The sequence below is a fragment of the Cyprinodon variegatus genome, unplaced genomic scaffold (genome assembly GCF_000732505.1).
Source record: "Cyprinodon variegatus isolate N-32 unplaced genomic scaffold, C_variegatus-1.0 Scaffold18, whole genome shotgun sequence".
Taxonomy (NCBI): domain Eukaryota; kingdom Metazoa; phylum Chordata; class Actinopteri; order Cyprinodontiformes; family Cyprinodontidae; genus Cyprinodon; species Cyprinodon variegatus.
Window position 1 is genome coordinate 273,319 of NW_015150471.1, and position 12,415 is coordinate 285,733.

General features: G+C 38.9%; 1 protein-coding gene across 6 annotated transcripts in view; it reads right to left on the reverse strand.

The window, feature by feature from the left end:
• Positions 1-12,415, reverse strand: part of tanc2 (tetratricopeptide repeat, ankyrin repeat and coiled-coil containing 2) — a 322,680-nt gene that overhangs the window by 162,616 nt on the left and 147,649 nt on the right. For all 6 annotated transcript variants that reach the window (XM_015387935.1, XM_015387920.1, XM_015387913.1 and 3 more), the window contains 2 exons: positions 5,184-5,255; positions 798-977 (listed from right to left, as the gene is read on the reverse strand). In XM_015387935.1, coding sequence (XP_015243421.1) covers positions 798-977; positions 5,184-5,255 — 252 coding nt within the window. The remainder of the gene's footprint in view (positions 1-797; positions 978-5,183; positions 5,256-12,415) is intronic.

The following is a 12,415-nucleotide window of genomic DNA, read 5'->3' on the forward strand; positions in this document are numbered from 1 at the left end:
TTTTTTTCCAGTGAGTTTAACAAAGAGGACAGGAAAATTACTTTTATTTTACCTTTACTTCCGAATCGTGCTTTCAGTCAGTTTATCAGATAAGATCCCAATAAAGACCATGAAGGTTTGTGGTTGTAAATCATTAAATATTTCAGGCCCTGCATGCGGAGGCCCCGCTGGCTTCGGATGAGCCCTGACCGTCGATACTTCATTTCATAATGTGAAATTTGATCCGATGTGAGGCTTTGGATGGGCTCTGCTCATTAGTTGTACCAAACCCACAACCCTTCCTGATATAATAGCAGTAGAAACATGACACAGCCTCATAATCCGGCTAATGGGGAGACGGCAGGGAGCCATTTTTTCCCCACATTCTCTGAATGTCAAAGATGAGCGTGGAAGAAAACGATTAGGGCGAGCGAATGAAGGAGGACGGAGCTGACCACAGCTTGTAGTCCATCAGCTGTTCTTTATGATGGAAATTAGATTAGACATTAGCAATTAGAAGAAATGGAAATCTGTAGTGTCGACAACAAGCTTTATTATCCTCCTCAGCCTTATGTTTACTGCTCATTAACAACATGCCCCTTCTTACCAACTGGATGCCTAAAACCTCACAAGATCTTTCTGGAATCAGTTTGCTGGGCTCTGATTTAGCTCTGCACCCACAGAGGCGCGCTAGGAGGAGGCGGATGAAGCGTAATGAGACTTTGGAGGAGGACAGTTACAGAGAAGGCATTCAAGACTGGAGCTGAACCCAACTTAGCCCACATTTATGTTGACTGTAATCGTCCCGCCGGCTTTACCTGTTAGCTTCTTCACCGACTGCAGCCTGACACCGATGGCCTGGTGGGCGAGTAGCGGGGAGGAGGGCAGAGAGCGCGACACGCCCTCCATCATGCGAATGTGCTGCATGCCCTCGGTCATGGAGAGCGGGGGCACGGCGTAGTCTCCCTCGAAGGCACAGTCGCTGTCTATGCTGCCACCTTCAGAACCAGAGAAGGAAAGATGTATGAATAGAGTATTAAAAATACATTATGCTGTGATGGCGTGGGGAGAATAGAGATCAGTATCTGCAGCAAAAACAGAAAAATGCTGAGAACAAACAGAGATAAGTGAGAAAATTACTATTGTTTTTTTAATCTAGCAAAGGATTTAAAGTATAAATCAGAATCCTAAGTTTCATCCTTATGTCTTTAGCTGCAGTTTAAATTAACCATTTAAAAGAGGAAGCTTCACCAGCGGATTGAACCGGGATCCCGATATCAGTGCATCATCTGTATTGAGTGTAACGGCCAGCATGACCTAAAAGCAGGAACAGCCCTGCAGGCAACACGTGCAGTTTGCTTTTGCTTTTACAAACAACAGGCTGTGCAACCTCTAATCTCACTCAGAAACAATACTCCACATTTCATACATAATAAAGGGGCATTTTCTAACCACATGAAAATGTGTTTAGAAAGATCAAAAAAAGAGCAAAGTCACGACCATGTGAGTATTTCACCAGAAAGCTTTCACAATGAGCAGTAATTGCAGGGTTTAAACAGCCATTCTGTATCTTTAATCCACTCTGTTTTGCTTCTAAAAGCATAAATCATAACAATTCACCATTTGTAGAAGGTTGAGCATGCATATTATTCTGTTTTATAGGACCTTAATCATGAGGCAGTTTGTGGCTTTAGATCCCTGCAGACACGCCTGCAAAAGCAAGCGGTCAAGCTACAGTTTCACATCATGCAGTAGCTGCAGCAGTGAGACAAGAAGTCATTATCAAACACCGGTTTGTGACAAGTCCCCAGAGAGAGTCTGGATCAGCTGCTGCACAAGTGAAAAGCTTTTGGTGTCAGCATCAAAACACACACGCAGGCATGGCATGGTGGCTGTGATGGTGCTGGATCGGTTCCAGTCATTCACTGGGAGCGGGAAAAATGGGAAAACAACAGCCCAGAGCCGTGGTTACGACCCAGAGTATGAAAATTACCCACATGTATGCAGACTCTGCGGGGAAACCCGGTATTCTGGTTGCAATTATTGCTAGTCCAGATCCGACTACATTTTTGTTCATCCCATAAAAAATGTTTTTGACTCCATTATCAACCAATTACTCACCACAGAAGCTAAAAATGCAACGTTTTACATTAAAGACAACAAAGTAATAAAAAAGGACGTAGAAATGAATGGGCTGATTGGTATTTTATTTATAATGTTATGATTAACTGGCTCTAATCGGCCGGAGGGACATTAAAGATCAGTCCTGGTGGGTCTCATGAACAATAACACTCTTCAGTGTGAAAGTTATTACTGATGAAACAAGAATCCAAACTTTACTTATAATATTTAAAGCCATAGCTACAGCTTTTTTTTTACAAGGATGATTTTTTATTTTTATACTGTTTTCATATCTAGAATAGTGCAGAATAATAGTATTCATTTTACAAAACACACCAAAAAAAAAAAACAGACAACGTAATTAATTGGGCATTCCGAAAAAGAAAAGAAAAAAAACAATCCACTGGACTTGGTTTCCAAGTTTGAAGATGTTTTGCTTCCCATCCAGGAAGCTTCTTCTTTTTTTTTTTTTTTATTGAAATTGAATTGGAATTGAAAAGCTTCCTGGATGGGAAGCGAAACGTCTTCAAACTTGGAAACAAAGTCAAATGGATTTTATTTTATTTTTTTTATCTTTTTTCGGAATGACCTGGATAACTGAGAATCTTCACCAGCAATTAAATGTTTTGTAAATTTTGACGGTTCTGAATTATGTCAATATTTATCCATGGTTTCCATGCCAACGGCAATACAAAGGCTATGTTCACACTGCAGGCCTTGATGCCTAATTCCGATTTTTTTAGTGAAATCCGAATTTTTTTGCATTACTGTTCATATACTTCTTACAAGTTAAATGTTTCCTAACGCTCACTAAACGTTACCATTAGCATTTGTGCACAAGACAAGAGTAGGCCAGCAAGAGTGCGCCCCTTACTGGCAGGGAGGAATTTATAACTAGTCGCTATCACATTTAAAATCTAAAGTTTCAAAGAAAAAAACTGTAGGGGCCAATTATTTTTTGTTAATAATTAAAGTATTTTTTGTGGATAATCTAGCTAAGTTTATTCTACTTCATTGTTTGATATCTCTTATGAGTTTATGTTTTTTGGTTATTTAGTTAGGTTCTTTTGTTTTTGTTTAGTAATGATTAACTTGGTTAAATTAATTTAATAAATACTGTAGGCTGTCAATGGTAGGACCAGCATGCAGAGGCGTAGCTAGAACATTTTTATAAGGGTGGCCAGGCAATAACCAATGTACACTGAGGGGGGGCCAAAAGCGGATAGGCACCAGAACCTCAGGGTCAGTCTATACACTGTTAGAAAATTAACCAGCAAAACATCCATATTTTCTAAATAAAGACAAACTATACTTTCCTACAGCCTTTGCTAACAAATAGACACATACATTTTATCAGTGCTTTCAAAATAAAAGGTATTATGGATAAAATTCTTTCAGTTTTGAGTTCTGGGGCGTAAATCTTTATCATTGTCATTTCTTACCTACTTGTATCAATAAACATTCTGCATAAAATTGATATTTACAAGCACTAATATCTACATAAATTGATGATTTGATAAGTTTTAATTAAAATTGTTATTTATCTATGATTTCACTGAAGACTTAAATGACGCGCAGACGCATCATTTTCTCTTTACCCCAAGTTAGACAAAATCTAATTCTGAAAAGAGCATGAATTCTGCATTTATCATCTTTGATGTTAGTGTATTGATGTGTATATGTAACCACAAAAAATGTTGTAATACTGTATTACTGCTGCCACCAAGAGATCTGAAGGAATTTACCTGGAACATTTTTTTCTTTTGCCTGCGTAAATTACTTGGTGCATCTGTAGCTTTTGTGGACCTTTTCTTTGTGTCATTAAAGCTGGGTCACAACAAAAACTATTAAAACAGAAGCTTATTTTTCAGTTAGTGCTAACAACAGGAGGTTTTAGCAGTTGCAGATTTAGCAGATGAAGTGGAATTCAGTAGCTGTTTGGTTTTCATAATTTAAATACTAATAGCTTTAAAACCTTCTGGAAAGATTTAATCCTGATACTTTAACTAGGCAGTGGGATTTGGACCCAACAGGAACCAACTATCTACAATGGATCATTTTTGTTACGTATTTTTTCTAGACCTTTAGAAATCTTACAGGTAAGGATGTCAGTAATTATGATTAAAATACTAAAATGTTCACTTTAATACATTCAAAAGTTAACTTTGTAAAGAGCTATAAACTCTGTTTAACACTGTATGCCCCATTTTTGCAAATGTTACTTTTTAGTCAAATATCAAGACAACAACATAGTTATTTTAATGATAATGTTAAAGGAAAATAAAACCTGAATTAGTTTAGAAACTTACTTTAAAAACTAGATTTTATTTCTACAGATGGATTTTTTACACAACTATGATTTCATTTTTCAAAAGGTTATTGCAATATTATACAATATCCTGCAGCAAATACACAGTTTTATGTTCAGTTAATGGAAAAAATACAAAGAAAATGTTGAAAGGAATAAAATTAAAATCTAAACCTGGAGTGAATTTTATTTATAAACAAACAAGTTGAAATATAGCGCTGTGAAATGTTCTGATTTGGGGCAAAGATTACACGACTGGAGTGGGAAAACCTGCAGCTCAGCAATAAAATCTAAAGAACCGAAGCGCTGAAGGGAAAACCAGGATGTTTTATTTTAGATCAGGATCAAGAGACGTGCAGAAGGGCCACTCCACGCCTCCAAATAAACGCAAAAACACCTACTCATCAAGGTGCTTAGTTCAAAATATGCAGAGGAGGGGGAACAGGGCTGCACAAGATCTTTATTGCTCACAAAATTTCCAGGAGAGGCCAGACGTTTAGACCTCTGCAATAAACAGCCTGTTTCCCAGGGAAGAAGCTTAGATTTAGAGACAGAATTACAGGAACATAAAATTCATGCAGTTCTGTCGCTATAAGTATAACTTCATTTTCAGCGGTCGTAAACTCCTTTGCTATAAAGCTGAGTAAAATACAACCCAGTAAACCAAAACTCAATGAGATTCTTCAGCGCAGATATCAAAGGAGCAGAAATGGGAATGAGGAAAGAATGATGAGGAGGAAAACAGGAAGGAAAAGAGTAAAAAGAAACTGTTTACCTTGGCCGATGTGGCTCAGATGAGGGTCCAGACTGGGTGAGCGAGGGTCTCCAAAGTCATCGCTCCCACCATCTGCAGACGAGGAGCAGAGAGAGAAAGACAGGGAGTGAGCCCGAGTGTGCGGAAAGCACGGCGAAGACGTCCGAGCCAGGAGGACGGCCACATCTTCATCCCCGATCAGCCAGGTGTGGGATCGGAGAACGCCCAGCAGGCTGCTGACGCACAAACTCTCAACACCCTTCTTCCTCGGCCCCAAACGGCCCCTCATTGTGGCAAAAGGGGACCTGGAGGCCATGCTCCACTTTTTCTGGCTGCCCATGTTCCCACTAAAACAAACTCAGGGAGGCTCTACGTGTGGGCCGGGGTCGCTCATGTAGATAAAAGAAAAGCAGTTTACATTACAGCCGCTCTTGCATACAGCTGTGATGGAGCTGCAGTCAAAGGGCTCAATAGGCTCTAAGGTTCACTGGAAGAGAACCAGCACTGAAAAAAAATGGGCGTTTCTCTGCACTGATACACATCAGAGGATAGGAGGATCAATCGGACCTAACAGAGCAAAGAGGCAGATTTGATCATAGAGGAAGGTTTCATTACAAATTACTTTTTTTTAGCTAATTTTAAAACAATATGGAGACCACATAGATAAACTGCATGTAAAAATAAAGAAAATGTGCACAGAAATGTCAAAGGTCAATAAAAAACTTCCACAAAACACATCACAGGTCAGGATACTTTACCACAGAGGTGATTTTAGCCTATTTTTGGGGGTGCTGAAGCAATCCTAACTTGAATCAAAGCACCCCTGAGTTGTTTTTTTTATACTGTATGGGCTTTTTACGATTAAAAAACAAAAAAAACAACAAATACTGTACAGTATTTGGTTATTTAGCCCCTATGTTCTGGTTCATCAGAAATAATAATAAACTAACAAAAAACAAATAAAGAAGCCTGAAGCAGCTCCTTAACTAAAATGTTGAGCAACGCTTTGAGGAAAATGATGCATTCAAGTGTTTTCTGAAATGTTCAGTCAGATTTCTGCACAAACTGATGGTGTGTTGGTGAAATGTTCACCAGATATACATCCGGGTCATCCTTCATTTTATTTAGTAAATAATACCTAACACGTTTTCCCTTCCCAAAAATATTAAACGTACTAAAATATGATGTGTTCCTTAGAGAATAAATGCATTCAAATCCTTTCAGTTTTATTACCGGAAATGGGATCTTGCGCTACTGCCGATGGCTAATTTTTTTGGCTTTGGATTTAAACATAAATCTAATCTTTTTGAGTTTTATGTTTTCGTTTCTTTTTAACCTTATGCTATATAGTGCCTAATCTAAAGAAAGAAGCAACTAAAATTCAGATAAACATGTTATAATCATAATTTGCCGGACTGCTCTGAGCATATCTGATATGGATGGAACGGTTTATGAAAACCGTCCGAACCGTTCGGTTCGACTGTCTCGGATCGGTTCGCGTGTGTTGCGTTCGGTTCGTGCGCGGTTTCTTTTTCTCATAGGCGAAGCGTTTACACTCCAGAGCAGAAGGTAAATGGTAAATGGTATGTACTTATATAGCACCTTTATTCAAGTTAGGAGACTTGACCAAGGCGCTTTACACTACATTCATTCACCCATTCACACACACACTCACACACTGATGGTGGCAAGCTACATTGTAGCCACAGCTGCCCTGGGGCTCACTGACAGAAGCGAGGCTGCCGTACACTGGCGCCACCGGGCCCTCTGACCACCATCAGTAGACAATGCAGGTGAAGTGTCTTGCCCAAGGACACAACGACAATGAAAGTCGGAGTCGGGGCTTGAACCGTCAACCCTTCGATTTCAGGGCAAACTCCTACATCCAACGCCACTGTCGCCCCGTAAGGTCGCAGTACCGCCCCCGTAAGGTGGCGGTACTGCGACCAAAGCCAACCACCAGTAGTAAACAAGAAGAAGAAGAAGCCAAGCAGCGTAGCCGGGTGTAGCAGGAAAAAATCAGTTGTTATGGAGAATTGTGTGGGTATGGCGAGTGGAAAAGAACAGGAGTTGGAAGACGCGCCAGCAGCACTTTATAGGTCTGCTGTATGGGACCACTTTGCATTTAGAGTGACCTACGATGACGGCGGAAAGAAAGTTGTGGATAAAAGTGCAACAGTGTGCAAGCATTGTGCAACACGTGTTGTTTATGCTAACAGCAACACGACCAACATGTCACGCTAACAACAACATATACCGAACCGAAAACAGTGACCATGAAACCGTGAACCGAACCGAACCGTGGATTTTGTGAACCGTTCCACCCCTAATATCTGATGACTTCAGAGAAGCAGTTTAACAAAGAAAAAGTAAAAAGCATAAAAATTGTCTCACAAAATTCATAGAACATTTTGTAAAAGATGTGTATTAGTATTCTTTATTGAGTTAAGGATAGAAAATAGTTTTAGTGCCATAATTACATTACTTATTGACACCCGGATGTATATCTGTTTTCGCATGCGCAGGACGGATCGTGCTTCCGGGTTGGATTGGGTTGTAACAGCTGTCCATAGCGTTCTTTGACAGTGTCGTCACCAATTTAGTGCTACTTGGTCCCAATGGAATTTCCCATTGGGAACCTACTAGCATTAAGTTGCTAACTGGTTAGCAAGATGCTTCCGGTGTAGGTACCAGATCGACTCGGGCTGCCAGATTGACTCGGGGGCCTGCGCCTTTTGATGACGTCACAATACATAATTGTTTTAACGTTTGCACAATTGCGCAAAACATTTTGATTGGTCTGGACAGCTTACTAAAGTAATTATAGCGGGGTGTAGGTTTTATTCGAAAGCGGGATTGCGGTTTGTAAACGGACAATTTTACGAAGAAATTCTCCATGGTCCCTGCGCCTTCCGATGACGTCACCGAATTCGCCATGGGCCTTGCGCCTCCCGATGACGTGACATTATGGCAACGCCACTCAAACAAACTACATTGAGCCCGCGGTCTGCATTTGTAACGAGAATAAATTCAGGAGAATGAAGCTAAAGGGATACAAAAAATAAACTTGTAATATTACAAAACCAAAAATACTACGAATACAAAGTATATTCAGAGATTAAAGTCCCTCTGATACTGTTTAAGTGACTGAGAAACTGCAGATTTGCCACATTTAAGATGGCGGACACTCTGACGTATCTCAAAAGGCGCAGGCCCCCCGAGTCAATCTGGTACCTACACCGAGACACCGGCCACAACCAAACTTGCTTGCAAACCTTCCGCCACAACAATCCCGCCCCCTTGATAATCGACCAATCATGTTCACTTTATTCACTCGTGTAAAGTTGGAAATGCAACCGTTGGAACTGCCGTTTCCATACGACTTCAAAACCAAAACTCAATATCAGTATTTAAATTTACTGGATCATTAGTAAATCGTTAATATTTCTTTCAGTTTCTAGTTATTTGAATTTACAATCCATTTTATGATTGTCACTCTAAAGAGGGGGAGGTGTAGAAGGGGGAGCAAGGTGTGTGCAAAGTGAACAGAGTAGCAGCGGGACAAACAGCTGTTGCTAAACTGGCAAAGAGTAGATTATTTTACATATATCACTGAATTAATTTTGGCACAAAAGAGAAAACAGTTCATTAAAACTGATTCAAAGGTTTTCCATGAAATGAGTTGATTTAAAAGCTTTAATTGGTTGGAATATTCATCTAAAAAAAGGTGCTTTTTGTTTTGCTTGTCAGATTTTTGGAACATGTCTCAGATACGATGCATTTGTGAATGATGGAGTCAGTCGTTAGCAAAATGCACTAAAGAAGTTTCAAAAATATCAGTAGAAAACAGTGAAATGAATCTTGTGTGGCCAGGCGGACCTAAACCTCCTGTCCTAGAATCGCCCCTGCTCTAACAGGTTACAAACCCTCACAGGGAGCAAAGTGCAAAGGAAACAGTTTGGGTTTAGATAAGCTCACATTATGTTTCAATTCCATCAGCAGAAACGGCAAACAAACGGCTGCGTGTTATCTCTGCCTCTGCAGGTAGACACAATGCTATCCAGCAGCCACTCACTGGGTTAGATTGGCTCGCTGGTGGAAAGATCAAGCGCGTCGATGGACAGATAGAATAAGCTGTGGGGCATGACTCTGTGAGAACTGGGTCGACCCGACACTGACACCAGAACCACGAGTGCTCACTCCGTTAACATTTATGCTGCACATTTCATCTTTTTAGACTCAAAGTTTCAGATTAATAAATACTTTTTAGACCAAAAACCCTGAGAATGACTCGACTGATGCCAGAAAATTTGAGACAGATGTTTGGATTTTAGATTATAAAGGAATAAAGGATGGAAAAACAATATATATTTCATATTTTCTTTATTTTTCCCATCTTTAACCCTAACTAGAACAGATTTAAATCCACTTGCAGTGGAGCTTTTAGTGTTTGCTTACCTAAAAATAAATTTTTAAAGTTGAATGCCAGTTAAATGTACATAAACAAGTAGTAGATAGTAACATTTACACAGTTGAAAGTAGCTTTAAGTTCTTCCTGGTGCTAAAAGGCTTACATAGTTTTTTTACACCCTGCATTGTGAGAGAAGATTAGATTTAGTCATATATAGAACAATCTAACTCATATATAACAGCTGAGTAACACTTTTTAATTTTAAACTTTGAGGCTTTGGCTTCTCTATTTTGATTATTTAACAAAAATAATAAATCCTAAAATAAATATTCAGGGATTACTGATATTTTAGGATTCATTCAAAAGAAAAATGCACAGATTATGTTTTTATCTTTGAAATAATTCTTATAATTTCAGCATTTTGAATTTCGGATAAACTCTCCGTCATATTTTTAGAACAGAATAGAAAATCCCCTTTATTGTCCCATAATGGGGACATTCTGGTGTTTAAAGCAGCAAAAAGAGTATAGAAAAAATGGTCACACAAATGTGGATCTTAAAAATGTATAAGAATAACATAATAGTGAAGAGTTAAAAGATAAACAATAAAATACTGTACTGTAAAGAGTTTTAACAATATAAAAAATGTTTACCTAGAGAATAAATAACCAATATGCAGCTATGGACTTTTTTCAGTATTTGAAAATAGCAGCAACATCAGAGATGTGCAAAATGACAGCAGCAGGTTATTTGACTGACTAAGATAGAAACTGTGCAAAATCAGCCTGAAGGGAACAACTTATTGAGGTTGTTGGGAACAGTGGTGGTTATAAAGTCTTCCAGCTGCTGGGAGGAAGGATCTGTGATAACGCTCCCTGGTGCATTTAGGGTGCAGCAGTCTGTCTCTGAAGGAGCTCTCCAGTTCAGCACCAGCTTCATGTATTATCCAACAGAGATCACTCTCACACTCTTTAGCAGATGGAAAAGCCTTTATATACATAACTAAGAAAATATGTACTAAAATAGAGAAAACTATTATATTAATATTTAATAAATATTTGCATCCTAGGGATAAAACAGAGGAACTATGAAAGAGAGATTCAAAGAAGCTCTATGTGCCTTTAGATTAAAATAATAAAAATATTTATTTTAGATATGATATTGGGATCATTTTGGCTCTAATTTTAAAAAGTTTTGCATTAACTCTCAGGAGAAAAATAAAAATGTACACTTGACAGATGCTGTTGTTTAGCTACATACAGTTTATTAAGTCGTGAGGGCAAATAGAGCGACACATAGATGATGTTGAGGAAGCAATGAGCTGCTGAGCACCACTAGGTTTAGCACAAGCGCTCACACCGAGCTAAGCACGTGCAAAGTAGGAATCATGTGCAGCACAGCTGGCTGAGAGCATGCACCAGATAGATGTTGAAGGAATACGTGTGAGATAAAAGTGCTGCAGACCCCTCCCACTGTGGGCTCAGTACCTGTGCGCTGAAGTAGGTTGCTCAAAATAGCAGGTAGGTGGTCTTTCCAGAACTGCTTACCACCCCTAAATCTTCCCCTGGAACTTTTATCCCTGCTGCAGGATAATTTTCACATACATTTAGTCTTAGGTGTAATTCACTGATTGAAGATGGTGGATATGTTGAGGCAGGTGTAGTTTTACTTACATGCAATGTGTTGCTATCTACCCACCTCTGCACAGAGCTACTAACACCTCCATTACTCACTTCATTAACATGATCAGAAAACATTTCTCACCTTATATATACATCCTATTCTTCACTTGATGCTGTGGATATCAATGCAGACCATGAACGTGACATCGAGGTGTAAAACGATAAACAAACAGGAGCAAAAGCCGAGGGGCTGAATGAGAGACATCATTAAAACAATCGTAAGCAGTTGCTTCCTTTGAAGCGCAGCAACAACAACAAACTGATTTATGTTGAAATTTAATATCTGAGGCATTAATTGATGTTACTTTGCCAAATTCATTAACATAGTAATGTAGATTGAATTTTATACTCAGACTTCATCACAGAGATTTACTGGGAGTGAAACACTGAGTCACATTTAACCTCCAGTGGTGAAAAATGTCTTCATCTTATCTTTTATTTAGTGGCGGGGGGGGGCTTTATTAAGTGCACTACAGGTACAAGTTACAGCTGCCAGTTTCTCTAGCTCTCTAATCACCAACGATCGCAGAACATTATAAGAGTAAGAAACAGATCTAAATGGCCTATATCATACAAAATCAACCTTTCTGAGGGTTTAACCACATCAAAATAATATATTCCTTCATGGAATTCTTGCACAAAATGGTTACGGGTTTAGTCTGGTATGGTATTAATTAATGCATCTCCCTCGTGAGTTTTCCTCTGCATCATCCCACCCCTGTCCTGTGAAAACGAACATATGGAGGCTATAGGAAGGTTTCTTCCAGAAAGCGTCTACCGTAACCACGCTGCGCCTGCACTAAAAACTAGGGATGCACGATATTTTAAAACTCGTGTAGCCGATAACCGATATCGATACTGATGTTAAAGCTGGACAAAAATAAGTAGTCATTGAAAATAGCAGTTTTGTTATCCATTTCTGACACTTTGAAAAATAATAAACTCAAATATATTTTCATATGCTGATATCAAATTGATTCGAAATCCCCCGAAAATTCATGACATTAAAGAATCGCATCCTGACATCCCAAGACCAAAAAAAAAACACATTCACTATTTCGTAAGTAAATGTCAAATCATTCTGGCTTAAACATGTATATAAATGTAATCTTTAACAGACCACCTTTTCCCAAAATTTAAAACCTTTTTATATATAAAAA